Source organism: Photinus pyralis, unplaced genomic scaffold (genome assembly GCF_008802855.1).
Source record: "Photinus pyralis isolate 1611_PpyrPB1 unplaced genomic scaffold, Ppyr1.3 Ppyr1.4_LG4, whole genome shotgun sequence".
Classification (NCBI taxonomy): Eukaryota; Metazoa; Arthropoda; class Insecta; order Coleoptera; family Lampyridae; genus Photinus; species Photinus pyralis.
The window spans coordinates 6,056,575-6,081,953 of NW_022170511.1; the positions used below are offsets into that span (position 1 = coordinate 6,056,575).

General features: G+C 36.0%; 1 protein-coding gene across 1 annotated transcript in view; it reads right to left on the minus strand.

The window, feature by feature from the left end:
• Window positions 1-25,379, minus strand: part of LOC116169363 (paired mesoderm homeobox protein 2B-like) — a 60,869-nt gene continuing 35,490 nt past the window's right edge. The window contains exons 3-4 of the mRNA XM_031485436.1: window positions 10,407-10,659; window positions 1-825 (exon numbers count right to left, since the gene is read on the minus strand). Of these exons, the coding sequence (XP_031341296.1) occupies window positions 542-825; window positions 10,407-10,659 (537 nt within the window). The 3' untranslated portion in view covers window positions 1-541. The remainder of the gene's footprint in view (window positions 826-10,406; window positions 10,660-25,379) is intronic.

Here is a 25,379-nt window from a genome sequence, read left to right on the forward strand (position 1 = left end):
ACAATGTTTTTACTTTCATACTTTTATACATAAAACTGTTTACGTAACGGACTAGAATTATATTAGAATTTATGTGAAATTCCACATTATTAAATTGAACAAATGTACCTACGGTACCTTATACACATTATTTACAATTGCATTTATAAAATTTTCATTCAATCAGTTTTTTACAAATTATTTACACCACTTATAGGTCCTCAAGACCACATTCTAACCTACATTGACGAGCAATCTTTCAGACGTCCTTTTGAGATCATTTTCAATGTGCATGAGTGCAGATCTATTTTCAGTTCAAGATCTTGGAATTATAAAGTGATTCAAAAGGCGTCTGCTCGTCTAAAATGAAAATAATCTATTTATAAGCAAACCCATGCCGCCAATATTCCATGTCCTTTCGTATACGGTTTTTATTATATAAACAAAATAAATATTGTAACAATAAATTCGAATTCGAAGACGGATTTGAGGATCGTGTAAGTATTATTTATGGAATCTTCCTATTTATAACATACATATTAGATCTAATATTGGATTTTGTTTAGAATAGGTGATTTGTGGCGGCCGTCGGTTTAAGGTGATCGCCTAGAAGGTACGAAGCCGCACCGCCGCTCGCACCAAGTAGCGAAGAGAATGGGGCGGAGAGAGCTGCGGCGGCGGCCGCTGCCGCGTGATGCGAGCTGTGTGTTTGGAGCTGAAGGTGGGAAGGCTGAGATGAGAGTACTTTGTTGGCTTGATGGACCAGTAGAGCGGTATTGCAGGATTGTGGACTCATCGATGACCATTTGTTATTGTTTGAGCCTAATGAATCTTCTGATAATTTACCTGAAAAGGAAAATGAGATCAGTTGTTAGTTAAATACTCTGAATACTCTAAAGGAACAAAAAAAGTATAAATCGTTTAGTCCAAATCCGAAATCAATCCGGTACTCCACCGATTTTCACGGTTCGAGCCTCAGTCCGATCTGAACCATTTCACATTACGGTCCGGTTCAAAAAACCGAGGCGGACCGGACTGATGCCATCCCTATTTACAAAATCCTCCATACAATTTGGATCAGAATATCGGAAGAGTCAGAGGTCTGCAGAGAATTCGTTAAGTGCTGCTGCACTGTACTCTGCACACAGCATTTTGCAAGAGCTATTGTACTAACGAGGGAAAACTATGTAAAAGGTACATCAAATTAAGTCATGAATGGTAGGGGAACACATAATGGCGATTAAAAAGGGCTTCAAGTGGCCGAATATTGTAACATATACGTAGTACTGGTTCCGTATGACCAAAAATTGAGGAATCAGTTTTATAGCGTAGCTTACTAATGGAATGCACCAAAATATATACTTACTAGTTTTAAGGATCTTAAACGCACCCAATATGCAGAAAATTCACGTTAAAACTGTGATTTTTTACGCTTCCACAAGAGCGAAGTACTTTCTGTATTTATTAGATACAGGATCATCAGTTATGTAATGTTTAAAGAGAATATCAATATGCAGGTTTCTAAAAATTGATTCTTCAAAGAAATTAAAGATTTCGGGAATTGCAAGAGCAATTCACTCCTATAGTTCCAGGACAGGAATAACGAAACCTTGTCATTTCTACTAGAATATTTTTTTTTAATCTGCACCTTACAGAAGAAGGTAATTCAACCGATAGACCATACCAGAGTAGAAGTATTACAAACGAAAATTGATGAAACCAATGAAAGTTGCAATAAAAAATTAATTGAGTTGATTCAAAAATTATAACAGGTTAATGAAGAAATTGAAGAAGATTAAAATCACCCTATTAGCTAAAACACAAGATCTTATGAAATTAAAAGAGTCAAATTTAAAATTTGAAAGGAAGCAAGAAGAGAGAACGGAGAATATTGCTTTAAAGTCTCAAAGGAAACTCCATCACTGCAAGACGAAAAATTAAAATAATAACTACAGCAACGCAACTCAGCTTAAGTTGCAAAAAGGGAAGAAGAAAGATATACAAAAGAACAATTAGCTAAGGGAAGTTAACAGAATATTTGAAATTACTGGAAATGGAGAAGCAGTTGAAGTAAAGTAGGGAGGTGCTGAAAGGGATAGCTAGAATTAGAGGAAGAATTAAAGAAAAGTTGGAGTTTCGTTGAGGAAGGTATCGAAATCTTACGGGTTTATTGCGTATTTCGAAGATATCCGGAAAAAAACGAAATTTTGCAAAATAGTTTTTATTTTTTACTGAAGTTATTTTAAAAAGATATTTCGAAATAAATGACCCATTATTAAGGCTACTTTTTTCCCTCTACAAGATGCTACTTTTAAATGTTAAATTTGACGTTTCGTCTAGAGTCAACCAACATCAACTTTGTTTTTTCTTCTGGGAATTTATTGGGGTCCAGGTTCAATTTTAATGTACTACTTTTGATATCTGAGAATATTTTGTATTAGGGGAAGAAGGCAATTAATTGGTTGAATTGGTTCTGTTTGTTGTTGAAGAACAATATATCATTACCGGCTAGTGTGGCGCAGTTCAGTTGAAGGTGGACTGTGGTGCTCAGGGTCCCTGGTTCGAATCCGGGTTCGGGCATTGAAATTTTTAAATGTATAGTGGGTTGGGTTGGTAGAGCAGCCTGGGCTGAAACCCCGCCCACTCAAAAATAAAGGCAAATAAATAAAAAAAAATTTCTGGTATCTTTCCAGTTTTATACAGTGAAAGTTAAGTTACAAACTGAGAGGCGCTCAACTCTATAGTAAGTTGCGAAGAGCGTCGAAGATTGTATGCCCAACCGAATCAACCTCTGTGAGGATTCTCAACCCTTTGTATTCTACAACCAGCTGGCCGTTTATGTGGCGGTTTGAGTTCAAGCAACGCCAGTCTAATCTACCGTTATACCTCTAAACTCAGCAGCATTTAATTCATTACCAAATAAGATGAACCTAAGGAAAACTGAAGCCGTTTAAAACACGTAGAGAACCTATTCAATTTAGGGTGGACAGTAAGACAAATTTATCTACAGATTCGAGACCATTGTCCTTTCCTCTAAACTTCATATGCCACGAATACGAGCTTGGACCTTGGGGGATTTTTAATCAAGCCGACTTTTATAGAGACAGATGCTACCTCAGACGAGACAAATAAAATTAGAAAGTATTGTAAAATTGGTTATTCTATTGCATTTCAAGCTTAAGTGTTCTTAAGGGTAACTGGGTAGGTATCATAACAATTTTAGCTTATTGACAAATAGCTCATCCTGTGTTTTATTGGTTTAAGCAATTTAAATTGTAAAAGAAACACTCCTTAGGATATTACGGGTATTCGATTAGCTAACAATGTTTCTATTTTATGTATTGTTGTGTTAATGTACGTAGTTTGGACGATGTCTAATTTTTGTTTATAGCTACATTGTAAATTACATATCTCGAAATTATTTTGTGTAATATTTGAAAAGTTTATCCTCGAGTTTATCTCATATTTTTCTCTGGTCGTAGATAAGAGTTGCGTTTATCGCTAAAAGTTAATTGACTTGCAAACAGATGGTGCGTTTTAGATAAGATTTGTGCGTACGTTAACAATAAAAGAAGGAAGTGGAATCGAAGATGGGACAGGGTAGGACAATGTGTTAAATGGAGAAGGAGGTGTTATGGCCGCGGTTTTTTCCATTTCGCCGTTGGCATTTTCCATTCACTTTTGGCCTTTTCGCCGCCGCCGCCACCGTGGGTTGGCCGTTAGGTAGTGTCAGTCCTATTTGTTGAATCTGTGTTTCCGTACCAAAGACTGTCCGTTTTTGTTATTATAAAATGTAACAGAAGAAAGTTAGTAAGAAAGTAGTTGGACTATTAACATTACAATGTAATTAAAACTTATTTAACATGTTTTGATTGAGTGCTTTTAGCTTGGTAATTGTCGTTGGTACTGTCGCCACTATTTATTACAGCTGCAATTATCGAATAAGTTTGTGTAGTGTTTAAATGAGCAGTTTTGTATCAGTTTGAGCCCTGGTTTGAGCCCAAATTACGATCCTGGATTTTCATGTTAATTGTTTTTGTGCGGGGGCAGGTGTTTTGAGGGAGGATTTGCCACTGCACACAGCATTTTTTATTTGGCGCCCAACATAGGACACACAGCATTTCTATTTGGCGCCCAACGTGGGGCACACGGCGGATATTTTAATAGAACTTAACTGGGGATTTTGAATTAGTTGAATTATTTATTTTTTATCATATTATGTTAGGGTTCAGTGATAATCCTTCCCATTTAAATGTATCAGCAACTTAGAAGTAATAATGTAAGAATATTAATATACCTATTTAGTCCAATATTATTATAAAACGAAGATTAGCTTGATTGTGGAGGTGATCATTTAGGTTTTTACTATGTTTATGTTAGTATGCAACCGAGTTCATAGAGTGTATTAACTTAATAATTAGAAATAGTTTTTACCTTCTGCCCTCCATTAGACCATTATATTACATTTTAAGTATGAATTGCACTACTTATAATACTAACCAAATTTTATATTAGTTTTAGAAAAATACGATTTCACTGTTGTGTTAAATGGAAGTCAAACGTAGTCGTCGATGGCTTATCACGAATCGATCTTTTAAACTACACAACTTATGCAAATCTGCGGTTAATAAAACTGTAATTAACGCTTTATAACGATCACGATATAAAAATGTAAATCATGAACCCAAGATATATACAACGAACAACGACATTAGGTCTGATCAACCTGGTATCGCTGAACTGTTGAAACAACCAAAAATTCTATCAAATTGAAACCTAGGAGACATTTATACAGTTCAATAATGGCATATATATGATTGAAAGTTGTATAATTTATTTATCTTAATTGTATGTGAATGTGAACAATTGAACATTGAAGAGTGTTAAGAAATACACAATCCATAACCAACTTACCAACGAGAAAATATATATATCGCGTAGTAGAAGAAAAAGTACCAAATTTAGTGCGGAGTGTAAATAATTAAATAATAGAAGTGCGTGAAAATAGAGTGAAACCGGACCGGAGTGACAAACAAAAAGGGAAAGAAAATTTAAAATGATAGCTTAGTACTTAAGTTTAATTACATAATGCTGGAATTATAATATATTTTGCTAGGAAATTGGTATTAGATTAGATTTTGGATAATATTTAGAAGCTATTCAAATGTTAATAATTATTTATGTTAATTATTTTTAATGATATACCCGCACAACGTTTGAAAAGGCGGTACACCTAAATGTCTTTAGAAAGCCAGCACTAATAGTGCTAATATTGCTATTTAGTCCTACAATGACACAAATTCATCTATTGCTATCCCAAGTAATTCTGAGATAGACCGCTAATTAGATACCATTAAAACAATGTACCTACATGTTAGTTAAAATGAACGTGAAACTTGCGTACAAAAATGGCGCTTGTCCCAAACACAATCGCTCGACGATCTGTACAGCGAAAGCCATAATTTCAGATGAAAATTCCAGGCTAGGGTATATGTAAGTTTCGATAGTAATATATCAAAAATATATATGTATTTTGTGGAATCGAACGAGACAATATTATTTTTATATTCTGGAGATAAATCTAGGGACCAGCTGGCGAGTATCAAAATACTTCATATGTGTTATTCATTCCCAATAACCGAGAGGGCTGCGTTTCTGAGCTCGGTCGCAGGACAGAAACGCCACGCCACTCTGACATTTAATCTAGAAAATTGCCCGCTACCACTCATTTATTTCCATTACTGTCAACTCTTTAGTTGGCGCGCAGGAGTCTGCCGGAGTGGAGAACAATCTGATGTCATATTACTTGATAGCAGCTTCTTATGTGGCTGCTCGTTTTTGGAACGACTGCTTATTACACCGCCTTTTTTTCTTTACGATTCATGTCGCTTTATAAGCAGCGTTCTTTTTTTCGTCCTGTAATTTTTAAAATGACGAAGATTTCGAGTAAAAGCAACACTATTCAGTCGACGAGCGTGCAATAAATTGGAAAATTTTGCTTAATTTAGAATGTATTCCAGTATTCTTAATTCAAAATCTTAGTAGCTTTTCAGGGTAAGTATTGGATTTAATAATAAATATAATTAAAGCAGGATATTGATCGATTAGATACATTTCTCTTACAACACCAATATTATCATTTTACTATACCAGTTTTAGTACAAACATTTGGAACTCACAGCTTTCCACTTTCCCAATCAGGGAACTTTCTAAAAAATGAAACAACACAATCAAACAACCGAGTGGTACATTCATCAAATGGGTCATTCACGACGTCTTTCATTATGAAGTAAAACCTTAACTTTTTCTTGGCGGTTTTTATTTCATTGTGGAGTTGTTGAAGTGGAAATGACGCGGACTGGAAATTCCATCTTTGAAGCGGGTTTATAGATCGTTTTCACTTTTAAGTTTTATTTAGGAGATATCACGTCCTTTGTTCGATCTCGCCTTGCTCAATGTACATTGCTCAAAAGCAACATTTCTTTCAAAATGTAAGCATGAGGAAATGCCAAATTCAAACATCACAAGGAAAACACTTCTTTGTAATCGTTTTAGAGTAATAATTGATGCTTGCCTACTACGATGTATGGGAGCATGGCCCGAGTTTAAATTAAAAAGTCTCTATCAAAGCGTATAAGGAACTTAAATTGCCGCGTACTGCTCAAGTCAAACTTTGAATTGTCTAACGCCGTCAATTCCGCAGAAAGAAAAGAAGGTTCCAGAGCGTACTGATGTGTCGTCCAAATGTTTCGGTTGTGGTCATGTTGATGATAAACCACATTTTTCGGTGTGTCCCAAGAAAAATATTTCGTGTCATAAGTGTGACAAAGTCGGTCATTTCTCGAAACACTGTCGTAGTTTCGAGTCGACATCTTCTGGAGAGTCATCTGTCGGCTGTGTCTGATGCTGTGTTCAACGTGTCAACGTCGATGGAAAATGCACCTATGTAAGAAAGATACTTGCCAAGGAATTATTATTTCTGTTTGTTTAAAATCCCAGTTTCTTCAATATTGGATTAGTCAGTGCAGAAGCAGTTGAAGTTAAGTTTTGTAAGAAAGTAATGTGGTTTGTCCGTTTAAGGAAAAAGTAACGCTGGTGTTATCAAAGTGTTTTCCCATTTGAACAGCCATCGCATTGAAAATTAGAAATTGTGTTAATTAAATTAGTTTGTGTTATCCTTGTTTCAATGGAGTAGAAAAGTGGTGAAGTTTCCTGAAGCTTTCAGCGAGTCTTTTTGTATCAGTGCTAAGTGTTAAGTAATTTGAAGACATTCTTTGTATATTTGTATCGACCACCTGTTTTTGGGGTAAATTTAACGGGCTTGTGTCCCTCTTTATTTAATTTCTTTTCAGCAGTTTTGGCGTACGAGTTTGAAATAAATTATTTTGTCTTTGTCTCAATTAATTGTGTATTTATATGAATCCATTGTACCATCCAGATGGAGTTCTCACGTTTCAGTTTTTTTTTTGGTCAAGGTACCTTATGTGTTAATTAATTTCTTGGGAATTTTGGGAAGTTAACCGAGGCTACTGAGTCTCCTAAATTATTCTATAGCATTTCAACTAGTGTGACACTACCAGGTATCTATATGGTGCATATCTCACATAAGGTAAGAGAAGCTGTTACCCTTTCACCTTCCCCTCACGACGTCTCTCATCATTTGAGACCAAATTAGGATTCGTGAAGAAAACCTACGGTCCTCGAGATTCGCAAGAAATATTGTTATCGCTCCGTGAGCTAATTAGTTTGAAGAAAACAGGTTTCGCCGATAAGAAAACACAGGTGTTTAATATCGAAGACGCAAATTCAAGTGGAAAAGAGGTGGAAAGTGAGCTAGGGGAGAAGGTTTTAAATAGTAGAGGAATACGTAAATGGGGACTTGTTTGGTGGTGGACGTTAATAGTTGTTTTTTTTCTATTGGTGGACGTTAAAACGTAACCGTTGGTTTTCTGTTCGGCAGTATTAGAGCGTATTTGTTTGTCTTGCAAATTCTACAGTTTTATAGATGATTGTCCATTTTGTCCAATTTTATCTAATACGTCGTTTAAAAAAATGTTTAAGTCGAGTTAAGCGGAAGCGTTTACGAAGAAGTTAAGTTAAACTGTTGTGTCTATCTTGCTTATCTGGAGCCTTTCCAAGTAACAGTTAGAAGGAGTCTACATCTAAAATTACAACGAACTCAGTGTCAACTAAATCGAAACCAAGTGCGAGTAAAGAAGTGAAGTTCTAGAAGTAACATCAGCTAGTTTTTGTGTTCTGTTTATTGAAAATCGCAATTACGACCGAATATTTTCGATTATTAACACTTTAAGGTAATTCATATTTCTTTAGTGAATCTGTCTAATCGATCGCTTGTTGCGTGGTATGTGTACTCTGATCCTGAGTGTCTAATTTCCTTTCAGCGTATTTATGTCGAATGAAACTTGTTTCATCCGTAAATATTTTATGTTGTGTTTAACAGACTCGAAATTACAACCCAGATCAGAGTTTTCAATCAAGCCTCGATCAAGTATTAAACCTTTATTGCAAAATTGCTTAATTTAGAAAGGATCATTGGAGAAGGAATGGCTTAAAGCAGAGACATGACTTGCTTAGTCCAGTTTGAATTCACGTTGGTTGTTCTTTTACATTTTTGATCAATTGATTTTGAAGCTGCGGTCTGTTGGCCAACGTAGTTCACTGAAGAAATTTTGATGTGTTTTGTTTAATAAGTGGAATAAATGGAAGAAAAACCTGTGTAAGAAGGTGTTCAATTGCAGGGGATAAGAGAGAAAGGGTAGCATACATTTTAAGTTATTTTGGGCGACAATCTGAAAGATAATGTTTAATTCTGTATAGAAATTTTGTTGATTTCAATGAAAGTTGCAGATCCTGTGGAAGTATAAGTGAATGGAAGCCGTTTTTGGGAAAAACGATGGAAGGAAATAAATGGTGTTTGTGACTGCTGGTACCGGTTTTCTGTAGATTGCAATTTCTAAATGTGGAGTTTTCCCCTCAATTGTTATTTGTTATGTCTACGAAATTAAAAGCTTGGTTCCATGGTTCATTGTAAACTTGATGTTTCTATGGGCATTATCGAGACGTCCAGAACAAATAATGTTTTTGCCTTATACAGAAAGATCTATATGATTCTATCGCATTTCTACTGTGACTATATGGTGCACGTATAAATTCGTCATCGATTGCTAGAGTTCAGGAGTGGTGATCGCATCTCACATAAGGTAAGAGAGGCTGGATGGAGAAATATGTCCGAAAGGAGTTTCTTGCACATTGCAGGCTCTAGCGTAAAATAATAGGTACACAAACCCCTTTCGCAGATCGATTACGTTTTAGTGCCGATATCTATAATATGAGCCTGCGTTACAGAGGCGTATTAACGAGCTCTTAAGCAAGTTCATGATTTTGTCAGTCCGTTCGTCCATCCATCCGTCTGTGGACATGGTAACTCACGAACGGTTTTGAAATTTCCAATTCTCATCATTATGTTTATTATCACCCAAGGAAGAACTGATTAAATTTTCGGTGATGATGATGACTATGCGAGACAATAAACGAATGTTGGCTTCAATCACAATCAGCCATGGAATTATTGCCATAAGGAATAAGTTGTGTTCAAGGCAAAAATTCAAGGTTGATTCCGAAATGAATGACAGTGTTTGCTATGACTGGTTTTGTAATTTACTTCTGTATCAACTGATGTCAAAATCCGATATAACGCCCTTAAGAAATAAGAAAGTTGATGTAATTTACTCGAAACTCCCAAATTGTAAAAATGTTATTTTAGCACCATCAGAAAGCTGAGAAAATTATTTGTTTATATATATTTATAGCGTAAGCTTCTGCACAACTATGTCCATTTAAGCGTCCATCACACAAGGGAAATTCTTTATGTTTTGTACTTATATGGGTACGAAGTTACCAGTTTCGTCAAGCAGAAAACAAGACAGTGGTGTATTTCAAGTGTTAATTGTACCTCACTCGGCCGCAATTGGTAGATTAAAGAAAAGTCACGGATACTGTCGATGCGGTAGTTACTCAATACTTACTGCGCAATTGTTTTGTTAATTCCAATCTAGAAGTCTCGCACATCTACTTTAATAGGATTACGAGCATGTTATGATGAGGCTTAGATATTATTCAGAAAGTTTACGTTTGCGACACGAGCGAGTTTGCAAACGAGTGGAGTAAGTGATCCCGAGTTATCATTTCCGATGCATGGGTAGCGAAATCTGTGAATTTTTTCTTTCGAACAGTTTCTTTAAAAACCCAAACAGATCACAGACAATTCCTAAGATAAAACCGTATTTCTGAAATTTTTTGGGAATAGATCTTTTATCTGCACTTCATAACACAAATAAAACAGCACAAATATTCAACCATAATTTACTGGGATATGAACGACAAAAATAAAAATTAAAGATAATTACCGTTCATTGGTTTTATATCACCATTAGATGATTGATGCGATGAAACGCTGGTGTTGGAATTAGGCGTCGTTGAAACGCCCGAATGCGGTGATCCAGGTTTAATGTCTTTCGTATTAATACTAGATTTGGGCCCGTTCGATTCCGATTTAACGCTACTCTGTGTATTATTCCCATCCGACGAATTGTTCGAGGCCTTCTGTTGCGCTAGACGCTCTTGCTTCCGAAATTTCGCTCTTCTATTTTGAAACCATACCTGAAAAAATCAAGTGGCGTTTGTAAAAGCCGAAACACTCCAGTTGATGACACAATAAATAAAAGCAGAATTGATTACGCTGATTGCCTCGCAGGCTGCGTTTAACATAAATAAAACCAACAGCGCTAAATTCTACGCGGGGGCAATTTTAATCTGTTCTCGTACGGGCGTAATTAGAGCCATGGCTCTAGCTGTGTTTATCGCTACTTTAAATATTATTGTTAGTTTCGGGTGAGTGTTTGTTTGTGCAGCGATATCGTAAACCATGCGTTATAATTCCGTTAACAATTCCGGCTCGACGATTGATTGATTTCTGTCGTTTCGCGTTGGTTTAAACAGAATCGAGTTTTTGATTAGCGATTAGTCCTCCTGTTCGCTTTTTATGGTTGGATGGAGAAGGTGGCGGCGCTTAACGGTTGCTCTTCCTCTGAAAAAGCTTGTTAAGCGCGGGCTACGTTAAATTCAATCAACCCAGTAAACAAGAGAATGTGTCTCGAATACCGATGGTTCTTAATTGTCTGCCAATAAAGCAGCGGTCTGCGAAATCAGTGCGGAATCAGAGCAGACCATTGCAAGACGATCCTCGGCAAACACCAATCAACGAGTTCTTCGCTCGAATTCACTATGCTAATTCACGGTTCAACTTTGTTTATACAGATTTTGCAAGTTACTGCACTTATTCCGCGTATCGGACAGCAACTCCCTAATTCATATTTATTTTAGATCCGGACTTACTTTGCTAATATTAAAACGTTATTAATAATTTATTACGGTTCAAATCGATATTTTGATTAAAACTGGAGATTATAAATGATCTTAGTTTTACTTCAATTAATTATCTTGCAACAATTTTTACATTGTACTGCCCCGTTTATTTGGCACGGAATTAATTATCCCCCATCACCGGTTCAAGAACGAACCTGACAAATGATTCGCAAATTTCGCAGGTGCGCTTCCTCGGACATTCAATCCTCCAAATTGTCGAGCATGCCCCAAAAAGTGCACCTTTCCATAAACTGATACAGCACAATTAGCCAGATAGCAGGTGTCTATATACCACTTGGTAATAAACTGCTCCGTGTTTACAACAATGCAGCTAATATAGGGTGGCGCAAAAGGGGAGCGAACAGTCGATTGTCTGCTATTTACTCAACGACTTCGAGCCCTTGGACAAACACTAACGCGGTAAACACCACATGTGTAATACACCTTAGAGCTATTGGAGTTTGATTCATGCGTTTTAAATGCGAGGCGCATAAATAAGATTTGTCGTTTACGGGCGATAAAATAAAAACTTTTTGGTGCGCTATAAATAGAGGATGTGACAAGACACCTAACAGTAGGCAGCTCCTTTAATTCCGAATTTTCTCCGACAGCGTTAACCCAAAAGCAACTTGTCATGTCACATCCGAACGTCTTAGGGGCAGCAGTCCTTTATATAATTCATATCGTGTCGTTTAATCAAGTCATGAAATTTCAAATGACAATTACGTCAACTAATACTTCTTATTTTATTTTTATGAGAGAGACTTTACAAAAAGATCCTTCGCGGTCATGATTTTGACAATACAGATCATTTATGGAAACACCTTTAAATTCTTGATAAGGAGGTTTTTAGAAACTTATAAGTAGTTACCTATTTTCAACATGAGGGATAAAAACTGTAATGGAAATTTGCAGTGAATATTCCACTTTCCTGCGATATACTTACGACAGCACGCATTTTGCAAACAAACCCATGAAAAATACATATTGTAACGTAAATTTAATTAGGTAATTTATTTATTACAACTAATTAAGACTAAATTTATACAGTCTTAAAATCAATTGGGTTAGACAGTTCAAATATTATTTATCACTCACATATACACAATTTATAACAGTGCAAACCATTTATTACTGTGGCGTTGAATTTGGAACATGATTTGCTTATATAGCAAACCCCCCTCTTTCTTGAAAGTTTTCGAAAGCTTCAGAACACTTCCGAGTATTCTATGATGTTCTCGAAGAAACACGTCATATTTCCCGGAAAAATTGCATCACATCCACATTCGTTGGTTATCGCCGATAACTCGTCTTTCATAACGCCTCAATAGCTATCGGGATTTCTGGAATATTCGCTACAATATGTATCAAAGATCTAACATTACTTTGAACTTTGAACTGATGTTCACGGAACCGTAGAAGGGACATAAAATTATATTTGTTAATTTACAGATCTAACTATAAATGTACACCCTTGTCTAGGAATTATCTACGAAAGGGCTGCCCTATCGTTATCAGAAGTGACGGATGTATCGTAGAGATTTTTCTGGGAAATTACCAATTTTTCAAAGTTTACACATCCTTCTAGGAATGTACAGTTCTATCTGGTAATTTACACGTCTATCTATGAATTGACGAATGTTTCTGGGAATTATTGGTTTCCGCGCACTATATTTATTTACTTCGACCCCACTTTCTTCAGAGTTCACCTGTTCCTTTGCAAAGCTTTAGAAAGACGTAAAAAGCAAGTAAGTAAGAAAAACCATAGAAAGCTGTCTCTGGAAAGCGCTGAACAGGACTTCGAAATCGTTCAATAACCCTAGCAAGATGCCTAAAACACTTTTTTATTTTTTGGCCTACATTGTCAATTGACGAAATCCGATCTACAAATTTAATAAAGAATCCACCTTGCAAAATTTCATCGTAATCGCTTCATTCGCTTTCGAGGTATTGTGCTAACGGACAAACAGACAGACACCGCAAAATTATGAACTCGTTAGAACCTTGTTAATAATGTATCGAAAAAGTTTAAGTTTAAGCAATTCTTCTTCTTAACCATTCAAAAATCTGCATCGGGAGAGCACAACCATACTTGCTATAACATACCTTACTCCAAAGCGAAACAGAAATGGCGATCATCTTCTTACAGTGGAATTCGCGAGGTGAAATCGGTCCCTAACGTGTTTAAAAATAAATTGCATTGGTTTGCATTAGAAGAGCGGATTCATACTCTGCTATATAAGACTTACTCCAAGGCAAGGAACAATGAGGGTCATCTACTTCCAATGAGATCGACAGGGTGAAACCAAATTCTAGAACATTAAAAAATTTGTAGCAAAGGAGCACGTTCATATTTAACCGTAAAATTGCTTATGGTAGCCACACACGTGCAGATGCACCTGTCAATTCTATCTGTAAAAAAAAAGGAAAAAGGCCAACGTGTTTCATTCCTCCGGCACCCCTGACTACAGGGATACCGGAGGCGGGCTGCTCAGGGCTTCCTGGCCCTCTTCAGCCAGAGAACGGGATTGTTAGGATGGGTAAAGTTAGGGATGGGAACGGAAGGAACGGAGATAGGGTGCTGAGGGGGAGAGTACTGCTCCAGCATTCGCCTCGTAGATTTCAACATAATGCTAGCGTTATGCGAAGCTACGTATGTCTGAGGAAAACCCCCTGACAAAACCCCAGACAGAGCAGTCGGCAGCGGGATTCGAACCCACAACCTTCCGAATAGCATCGGTGAGCGCATCCACTGCGCCACGTGCCTCGGTATTCTATCTGTCGCAGGTAACCTGTGAGGTCTACCTATCAAAACACCTCTATACTGCATTCATTATAAGAAGGTAGTAGATGGCGCTGTGTTTGAAGATAAACACACACAGGAAAAATATAAAACGGCACCAAATTATTGTAAAGTAGAAATATTCAGCACTGCGAACAGAAATAAATCTTTGACAATAAGAAGTAATGACACTTCGGCAGTTTAGTTGGCAACATAAACTACCACCTTACAAAATTTACCAGTCGTTTTGTGTTTCATTGTAATACTGACTCGTGTTTTATCCAATCACAGTGAAGGTCAAAGTTTCCCTATGCTTTCTACCGGTACCTTCTTAAAATGAATACAGTATAGGGTGCTTAGACATACTATGAACAGATGCACCTGCGACCTGTTCACTTTCACGGCAAGCGTCAGGTCACTTGACAGTTACGAAAACTTGCTCATCCATATTCCCAGGTCGACTTAACAAGTCACCTGTGACAGGTAGAATTGACAGATGCACCTTTACTCTGTGAAATCACAGCCGTCTATAATTACAAGCCGTGCTGAGAATTATGGCAACACTGCATGGTAGGCCGATTTCCTAATTCAACTTGACAGATTTCAGGTGTATTTTATACGTGTTTTGGGTGTAATATTCCTATTTACCTGTTTTAACAGAGCGAGAATGCGACAATTTGTGTTACTCCGTATGGAATGAACAGAAATGATTATTCAGGTAAGTTGCTAAACGAAATATATGGATTTGTTGTCTTAACCTCTAAAGCAGGCTACTTGTTACTGGACCCTTTACAAGCACTTGTATTTGTTCAAAGTACCTGTACAAGCTCAAATATGACCTACACACTACGTGGTACGTAAGTACGGTAAGTGTTTATCGTGAAAAAATGCAATTACTTTGTATTTCAGGTATTCTAGCACGGACATGTCAAATCGGTTTTCTGAAGGAACGTTTCAACTTATTCCCAAGAGTTCATGGTACGGGAATTTGAAGTCTACGGGGCTCCCCTCTTTAAAAGCTTCGTACCTAGACCCACTGGAATAGCGACGGGCTTAAAATCTGCCATTCTGAATCACACCTGGTGAGTGGTGGTTGATAAAACCTGGCTGATGCACAGCGATTTACTATCCTTTTGCCGAAATTAAGTGCTCAAGCGTGTGCTTCACCTCCATCTCTTTCGACAGAAGTTCACCAATTTCGGAGATCTCGATGGAAAACACATTATGATGCAGTTACCAATTTACAGCGTTCCGAATTTTAAAGTCAAATAAAAATGTTATTATCCATTTTTGTAAATAAATAATATATATGCACAATTGTAAGCTGCCTAAGTATCTTTCTTCTACAGTAAAACCGCCAAGGCGAAACACAGGAGAGAGGAAAAATGCAATTTTGCAAGAGCAACAAGACGCCATTAAAATTTACATCGGCCCACCGATTGACTTTCGAACAACGTTGCCAAACTTCTCAGCATGGCTTGTAATTATAGACGGCTGTGGTGAAATCAACCCATACAGCGTTTAATAACGCAGGGGCACAGATCCGCGACTAAAATTATAATTTATTGACAATGACAAAAATTTATTCCGAAACACATCAAACGAAAATTAAAACAAAATTCCTGAAAGAAAGAGAAGCTTACAAAGCTTGTTTGGACATAGGACATTAGTAGATCCCGCACTCAATAAGCCAGGGCCTGTAGACGTGCTCCTGGGAGCGAAGGATTACGTGAAGCTGATATTAGATGGCCTGCGAATAATAGATGACTTACTAGGTCCACATTCAGAAGTAAGGTGGGTTGTGTCCGGAAAGCGGTAGTTAGCATGGTACCACGAGGAGAAGAGAAAGCGCATCTGAATCTGAATTCTAGGAACTCGAGGCACAAGAGTGGTAAAAATGGCTCAATAAGAAGAAGAATGTGAAGAACACTACCACCAAACCACTGTGTCGAATCCGTACACGTAAATACCGTTCAAAGAAGACCCAGACACCCTAGGAAATTCTAGACCTTTGGCAGTCGCAAGACCACTACAAATCGAGAAGAAATCTTGAAGGAACGCCAAACTGGAAGAAGGTTACAAAAAGTTCATGGACCAATCCAAAGGAGAACAGGGTATACGTTCCGCATCAGGCAGTCATGAGGGATTGCAGCACAACAACCAAGCGGAGAGTAATATTTGGCGCATCGTCTAAAGGAGCTCATGGGAAGAACCTAAATGAGATGTTGTACGTGCGACCAAGATTGCAACAGGACCATTCAGGCCTTATAATATGATGGAGGAAGCATCGCTACATCACGGCCGATGTGGGGAAGATATACCGCCAGATCGAATGGACCGAGGAATTTCGTTAAAATTTTGGCAGTGTACATTAGGCATGCAGAACTCATTATATCTGGTTTGAGCTAGGAAGCTGTTCTGTCAAAAATCTGGCACATGGTTTTTAATTGAAACCAGACACCGCTTAGTTTATTCTGTAGATACAAAATATCTCAAATTTGGGATTGGCTCTTCTACTTCTGATACACACGTTATGCTTCCCTTCAAACATATATTGTTTTGTGGTAACCATCCACATGAATGCAGATGTGGAACCCAAGTCAAAAGACCCCAAGTTGCATGAAAGTACCTAGGGTATTTTCCCAGCAAAATGAAAGATATTGCTGTTGTAGAACTAGCCTGTAAGGAGACAATACAGACATAGTCATCTTCCAAGGGCTTGTGACTTGAAACAGTAGGCGATTCTGAGTGCGTGAATAAACATCGAAACATGGAAACATGATAACCAAAAAGTCTGGGCAAAAGTAATGTTTGAATAGATGATAATTTTGAGAACTACTCAATTTGTCAAATTTTATCATTACCTACCAATCTCAAATATAGCTACATAAACGAGATAATTTATTATATATAACTTAATTATATCTATAATTGTAGCACCACTTTACTGTTTAAACGTAACGTCAAACAAATAGAGAAAGAAATGTATGTTGTAGAAATAAAACCTCTCCTAATTGAAAGAAAAACTTTCAGATTGTTGAAAAGTGCGCGCGAAATGAAAGTTAAAATATAAAACGTGCTAAATATCTTGCGCATACTATATATTCGAATATATGTATGTACATACACACACGTCCTTTAATTCACGTGTTTCCCTTGTCACTTTGTTAAATACACATTGCATACGAAATGTTGTCCCCCAAGCGCCCCTATCCCGTGATCAAACAACACTGTTTTTACCCGACTCGGCCCGGCTAATCTACTGTATAAATACTCGAAGAATCTACTTTTCAGTACAAGATAATCCAAATAAAATAACACGTCCGACATCTGCGCATTATTCTGTTTCCTTATTCATTAATTTTTATTCCTTAATGTTATTTCAGTCAATATTTTAACGATTTAGATGGATGGAAAGCCGTAAAGACGACGGAGGGCTTTCTCTTTAAACATCGCTTCGATAAAAATTTTAAATTAAGAGTCCAATTTAACATTCAAAGAATTCAATTATTGCTAAACTTGGCCATTAAAAAGACCTTACCGATATTTACTTGTTCCTGCATTTAAAATTCAGACCAATCTTAACATTGCTTGGAGTACCTATACTACTTGTGTTGTCTTCTTTAGAACACCCCTCAATAGTAACATTTTTTTTAAATTAAACATTTAAGCACAATAAAATTATTTGCATAATATCATATTGTAAGAATAGAAGATTGTTAAATTAATAATAGATGTAGTGTGACTTTGTTAAAACTTAAAATACTAGTGTTAAATCCGGCTCGAAGGACCAAATAGTGTTGCGTGTAAAATAAAACCTCGATATTTTTGTGGACTGTATGAATGTAATTGCGTGCTGTGCTTAGCGACGTTGAAAGAATATCGACACCAACGTTTCAAATAAATTGATTCTGAACCTTGTTTGGCGAGTTGATACTATAAATAGAATAGGAACAGTTACGAGAAGAATATGAACCAAAAGGTACACTATGATAATATTCTGCTTTTTTACAGAAATGGTTGAAGGCATTTTCGAAATCCTGTACTGTGAAAAGCGACATCTAGCTAATTCTTTGCAATTTCTATTGTCTAAATATAATCAATTTTCAAAAAAAGATCTGTATTTCAATTTAAAGGAAAATGTCAAAAATACTGATGAAAATTTAATTATTCTTTACACTTTTGTAAATTGACAGCACCACCAGGACTAAAATTGAAACAAACCACTCCCAACAAGGGCTGGAAGCTCAACCACCACACATTTAGTAAAATTTGAAGAGCAAAATAGTAGCGGTAAAAAATAAAAGCCTATTATTTAGCCGAGGGATGCCAAACTACCACTTACTTGACAAAGCGCCAAACTTGTATCCTTATTAGTCCCAAGAAGCAGTGCGAAATGAAAAACGCCTATCTGAGGAAACCTGCAATCGGCTTATTTGCTACCTATACAAAGAATTAAATTCATAAGTACAGTATAAGCGAAATGTTTTGATAAATATTCACCTGCAAAGCATTTTGCAATCTAAATAACTTTATCTATGTCTGTAGATAAATTTTTTGAAAAGTCTCAAAAGAACCTTCGGAAAACATTTTTAATGAGCTTTTGATTAGAAGATTATTTAAACGTTCCTTAAAGAATACCGAAAGAATGTTTGCAGAATGCGTAAGGAGTGAATACAAATCATTTAGTAATGTCTCAAGTTTATTTATTTATTTTATTTTTTTATTTATTTATTTATTTACTTATTTATTTATTTATTTATTTATTAATTTATTTATTTATTAACGACCCTCGACACCGTTTGTATTACTGTCTGTCTGTCCATGTACACGATATCTTTGTGTAGAAACGAAAGAAAATTTATACACATGTTCTTCAGGAAGAAAGGTTCATAAAGCCATATTTTCATTTGCCAATTAAGTACTGAACGTTGATTAAAAATGAATTTTAAATTTGAGTAAGCTAATAAACCCTAAAAAATGGCTAGAGGTCACCATAGATCGTCTCTGTGTTAACGATCACCGATTAAGTTGGAACGCCTTTTCTGTATGAATCGCTGCTTAGCATCCGCCGCGTTATACAGTCAAGAGGGGAAAGAATATCTCTCGCACCTTCCATAGACCGCTTCTTTGTTAGCGATCACCAATTAACTTGGAACGCCTTTTCCATGTAGAGAAATACTTACTGATGGTATTGTGGTATAATTAAAAACACATGTATAATAGTTGTACATCATTCTTTAACGTTTATTAAATCGTAGAAAGATAATATAACCTCTTAAGAAATTAAAGTTGGCACTCAGGAATGTTAAGAACACCATTACCAAATGAAAAACAATCATGAGATTTGGAGTAATATGACCTCACTTTCGACGAATGGATTGAACTTTTAATTAAGATTGTGGAAAATTTAGGGCTTCTTCCGCAATTTTTTTTGTGTTGAACATGCTTAATCAATGTGCCCTTTATCCATTTTTAGTAATTTCATGATCGTACCTGGGGAGCTTATTTGCGTCACGCAACCTTATTAAGATAATTACTGAGGATTTTAATGAGTTGATCTTCAATTTAAGGATGTCTACAGATTTTAACAAGTCATTGAAGTCACTATTGATTCTTTCATTAGCATGTCTGGAAATTGTCTTAATAATTGAGTATCATCGGTATATCGGTAGCACGTTGCATATTTCAGCCAACTGGGAAGAGTGGTAGTGTATACTGGGTGTTAATTAATTGAGTGCCGATAATACAGGATGTGAATCTTCGGGTGATTTTAAAGAGAAACAAATACCTATGTTCTAAACTTAGTAAATAAAATTGTCAGTTCAAACCCCGTACGGACGCCATTGGGGAAAATTCAAAAAAATGTTTTTCGTCAAAAAATGATCCTGAATGATAAAAAGGCGTGTACAAAATTTCATAAAAATATCTAAGGGTGATAAAAAATGCTCACTTTTTTCTTAAAATTTAACACCCTGTAGCTCAAAAACTAAGGCGTTTAGGACATACGGAGTGTCAATTTTAAAACTTGCAGTCGGCCATTTTTTCCAAACTAAAGAAGATATTGAAAATCGCGAAAAACCGTTTCGGGGGTATCCAGGAGGAACCTGAATGACGTTATGAGTAACCCCCCCCCCCCCTCACTGAGTACCTAATTATAATAAACTTAAAATTTTACTTACTTCGTGCAACGAAATAACACCATGATGGTCAATTTATTTCCCTATTGGCAGGAACAAGAATAAAGTCAATTAAAGTCGCAGCTGCATTTGTGATCCTAGTCGGTTCATCAATGATTTACTTTAAATCGAGTGTTTCAAGTACTGACGAACGATCAGTATCACATAAATCTAAATTAACATCTCCAACACATATCAATTCATCACCTTTTGGTAGAGCTTTCAAACTTTCCTAAAAAACTACGAAAATTCCTTGAGTTCCTATTTGTCTAACACAGGTAAAGTAAAAAAAAAATTATTACGTTGAGAAACTCAAAATATAGATCGATTCTTAATTTTGGGAGCTTCATTTATGAAGAACTAATTTGAAAAGTAAGTATACAAGCTCAGGGAATAATATTGGTAGGTACTATAAAAAGTTCAACTGTATAAAACATTGCACTGGTCGATTTTTAAGCTGATATTCGTCATGGAAATTTTAGTCGGCTACTAACAAAATGATTTCGAAAATGATACTAACAGTGGCGGGTATTTCCCCAAACAAAACACACTGTAAATATCTAAATATTGATTGACATTAATAGAAGAACTTTTGGATAATTAAAACTAAAACTAAAACATAGAAAATGAAAATACCGTTTCTTAGTAACTAAAATGAACTATGTGGTGTATACGTTACAAACGGGCTTAACTTCGTAAATCTCATTACCTTGGGATAAAATTAATACGCAGACAGATCTTATGACTTCGTGTACTTCAATGAATAATTATTGTAAATTACAAATTCGGCTGCGATAATGGTTTTGCTCTACTTCTATTTCTTTTAAGTTTCACTCACAAAATTCAGTACAGGCTTTGTACGCTATTAAATCAGATCGCAAGTCCTTTTGAACTACAGCCAATATTTCAGAAATTGTGCACTTTTCAATTCCACACGATTTAATGTAGGTACCCCAAAGAAGTACAAACAATAGCTATTACTCAAAGCCTATTAAATGGTATTTATCAGTAACACATGTTGCCAAACATGACACGTTGTATTCTATTTTATTTTAATCCAGTCACGGACAGATTATGATGTAACTAGCAAGTTCACGACCATTGTAATGAATATTAAATCATTTCCACTCGGAAATCTTCAATAGAAACTAACAGGGAGAGTGTTAAACGGTTAGGGTCAACTTTATGTATATATGTTTAAAAGATGACTAGGGGTGCTGATTGTGTAACCCTTGTAAATTTACTATGTTCATTAAATTGTACGTGCCGCACTAAAGTTTAAACTGTAATATTAGGCATTTTTGTATCATTGCTTATTGCGCATTTGCCGCCACCGAGGAAATGGAAAAATGGAAGTAATTAAATCTAATTTAATATGCAGCCCGGTTGAATTAAAGACTAAAAATTGAATGCGGGGAAGCTCAAAATATCGCAATTCTTTATTGCTGCAGTTGCTTGATTTACACATGTGTTCTTGATTGCGTTTTCGAATTGTGGTACAATATTTCAAAAAGACGAAATGCTCACCACCGTGATATTGCTTTTTGATTAAATTATACGAATTTATTGTGTTTTATCTGGCTTACCTATTACATATACGCTGAAAGTATTAAGCTATTCGCGTATTTATTTCAATGTGTGCATAAATACCTTGCAAACTTTATCGCATTGTCACAACCCATCTGTTCGACCCGAATTTATGAAAATTCATAAATTCGGTACAATGGGAATGACGAAACAAATTCGATTTTAAATAAGTAATTGTTGCAGGAAGTACAAGTGGCCGATGTAATCAATCTTGATTTACAATTGGAACGACACGAGCTCAATCTAAAGTCACTTCACTATCCTTTGCTGCAGAATGTGGCCACAAAGCGGAACAACATTCGAACGCCACCCTTTGTATATGCAACATCTGTCACGCTTAAATATCTATGAATTGAGATGATACTTGCTGCTTGGAGCTTGACATTTTTAGTTGCCAATCCGCAGAAATTTATTATGACGAAGTCGTCTCCGTGTAGTTTCGAAATTTGTCATTTCCGTTTCATTTAATTTCATATAATACTGTATCCGTCACTTGTTGATGGGAAGGACTAAAACAATGGAAGCAGTTTCACTGTGCTAATTAGTCCACAATATTGAACAATCATAAAAGCAGGGGTAAAGTTTTCGCATAATAAATAGGTAAAGTAATATAATTTTTTCATTCACGTTCATCAAAGCTGGACTTTAATTTGCGTGATTCGACCCCCAAAAAAGCTGGAATATTCGTCCTCCGACCTCCAGTATTTTTACCTCCGGGCTGAGTATGCTCCGCAATCTTACAGTTACTAAAAAGCTCGTTCTATACGAATTTCCTCCAAAGAAAAAGTCCCTTTGATATAATACGTTTTTCTTTTCCCGACACCCATGCATTTTCAATCAACTTTATTGGTTAATAGCAAAACAAGGATGAATTTTCTAGAACTCAATCCTTTTAGGTCCAGCTTTCATGAACGTGAAAGTGGCTGGAGAGTATTCTAAAGGAGGGAGCAAATTTTCTTTGATGGTGAAATTCCGGGGCATATATTTTTATGTAAACAACGTCTTGCAGACGTTTTCTTTGGTTTTAGCACCTACAGCAATGTTGGGTCATTATGTATGTGTTTAATGTCTTTTATTTTTAACGTTAAATTTTGATCATGTTATTCGAATTTGAGGTCAAGATATTTTGTATCACATTTATTTGGTGTTGATTTGTTTAAATAATATATTTGTTTATTGTAGTAATTGTAAAGTTAAATTACGGGTAAAAAGACGAGGTTCATATGTAAATAATTGCATTGTGTTATTTTTAAAGTTTATCTCCGATCATTGCGATAAGAGTGTTTTATCACTACGTAAATCTAATTAAGTTTGAAGATAAGCAGGTTTCGCCGATAACACAGATGGTTAATTTCGTTCGACGGCGCATGAATTTTGAAAGGAAGAAGGTGGAAGAGGGAGATTCATTAAATGGAGAGACGGACGTGAAACGAAGTTTTTTTGTTTTGGTGAAGGCTTTTGGTCTTTGTCAGTTTGCCGTAATGGAGCGTTTTGTTGCAAAACGGTGAGTCTTGATAATTGTAAAGTCTTGGTACTAACAAAGTTGTTGTAATTTCTAATTATTCTGAAGGCGAATGGGGCGGATTTTTTTCGATCATTTGTTTCCCCCAAGACTGCGACAAGTTTTCTTGGAGGGTCAACGTTATTTCCGGTTTACGAATTGGAAATAGCAGTCCGGACATCCCGTATGTAAAAATGCTTCAATTTATTTGATATGCCCTGGGAGAATTTCGTTCAAAAAGACACAGAATTGGAAAATTGGTTAAAATGTCACTTTAATGTTAGTTTTTTTTATTGTAGTTTAAGTCAGTATTTGTTGTACTTAGTATCATCAATCTTAGAACGCATAAATAAGGGAATATTTAATCGTAATTTCGACGTAAGTTAAAAATTTTATCTCGCTGTGCTTTGAAAAAACCGTTATGGATAAATTAACTGGCTTTATTTACTAACAACGCCACGTGCAAGATAACGAAGGCAGGTGTTTATCAGTATACGTGCGACAAAGTCATTGTCCAGTTTTTCCTTAAATGTTGTTAATTAAAAATTTTATCAACCGATCAGTCATGATAATTAGCCTTAACTTTTTCTTACAGGTTTTTGTATTTGATTTTTTTATTATATATCCTAGAATAAATTTTGCAATTTCTTGTATTCATCAATTTTGTGTCAATTTGAATCCCGATTTGAGAACCAGGTAAAGTTTAATTTTCTCTGTTTAATTTTACAAATTTGTTTTAATCTGAACGTGCATTTTCCCTTGAACGAGAATTTTCTTGGTGACGAAGATTACAGGGGCCAATCTCTTCATGGGGAGACGGAGGCGTTTGTTTCGGGGGCATATATTTTGGAACAACTTCCATGGACGAATCTTCCAAAAAAAAAGAGTCCTAGGATCGAACATTGGTTAACATAAATTTTTCCTTGGGGCAAGTTCCTGGTGAGCAAGTACCTTCTGGTAGCGTTTCGTAGGGGGTGAATTTAATTAAAAACTACTTTTCTTGGGAGAAATATTCTAGAGGAGAATTTTCGCAGGCGAATAATTTTCTGACGTGAAATTTTCTGCAGTCCCAAACCTACATTTACGGAATCAGAAGACATTACTATAACACATTTTTGTTCTTTTCTGAAATCTTGTGGTTCATAGTCACAGAGATATAAAAACGTGCGTCATAATCTTTATTGGAATAGACTTTTTCACAACCTATCATATTCTACATAATATGCCAAATTCTTTTAGAAACCATTGTGGCAGGGTTACAGCAGTTGCAGATTTTAACATACACTCACAGATTATTTCGGTATTCGAAAAATGATAAAAGGTGTGTTACACCTCTTTTACAACTCATGCTCTTTGAATATAAGGCTTTACCAAGAGAATCGAACGTTTATCAAGAGAACAAGAATAAAAGGAGATAAGTTAAATAATTCTCGAACTTTATACACTCCTAATTGAAAGTTTTTAAACACATTTGAAGTTTTGAATGTATTAAGAGTCTTTAAAGTTATTTAATATTCGCCGAGCGAGGAGGTATTCCTGCCCCTAATACACGACGTATCAGTGAACAAACCCTTTCACAATTTTTCTACTACATGAGCATGATGGTCGAGAAGATATTGTTCCACGACCAAGAGAAAAGAAGCTTAAATGTTTGCCAATTTTATATCAGGAGAATGTAACGGCCATGGGGATGATCTTGGCCCTTGGCAAACCCTTGCGATATTTTTCTATCAGGAAAATATGATGTACGAAGCGAACTTTTTCCATCACTAAGAGAAATATTTGAACGCCTTACTTTGCCTTAAATTTTTAGCAAAGTTGGATCAGGAGAATAAGATGTGCGAGGAGGTTTGCCTTTTTTAATACACGGTGTAGCAAACTGGCAACATTTTTCTACCATATGAAA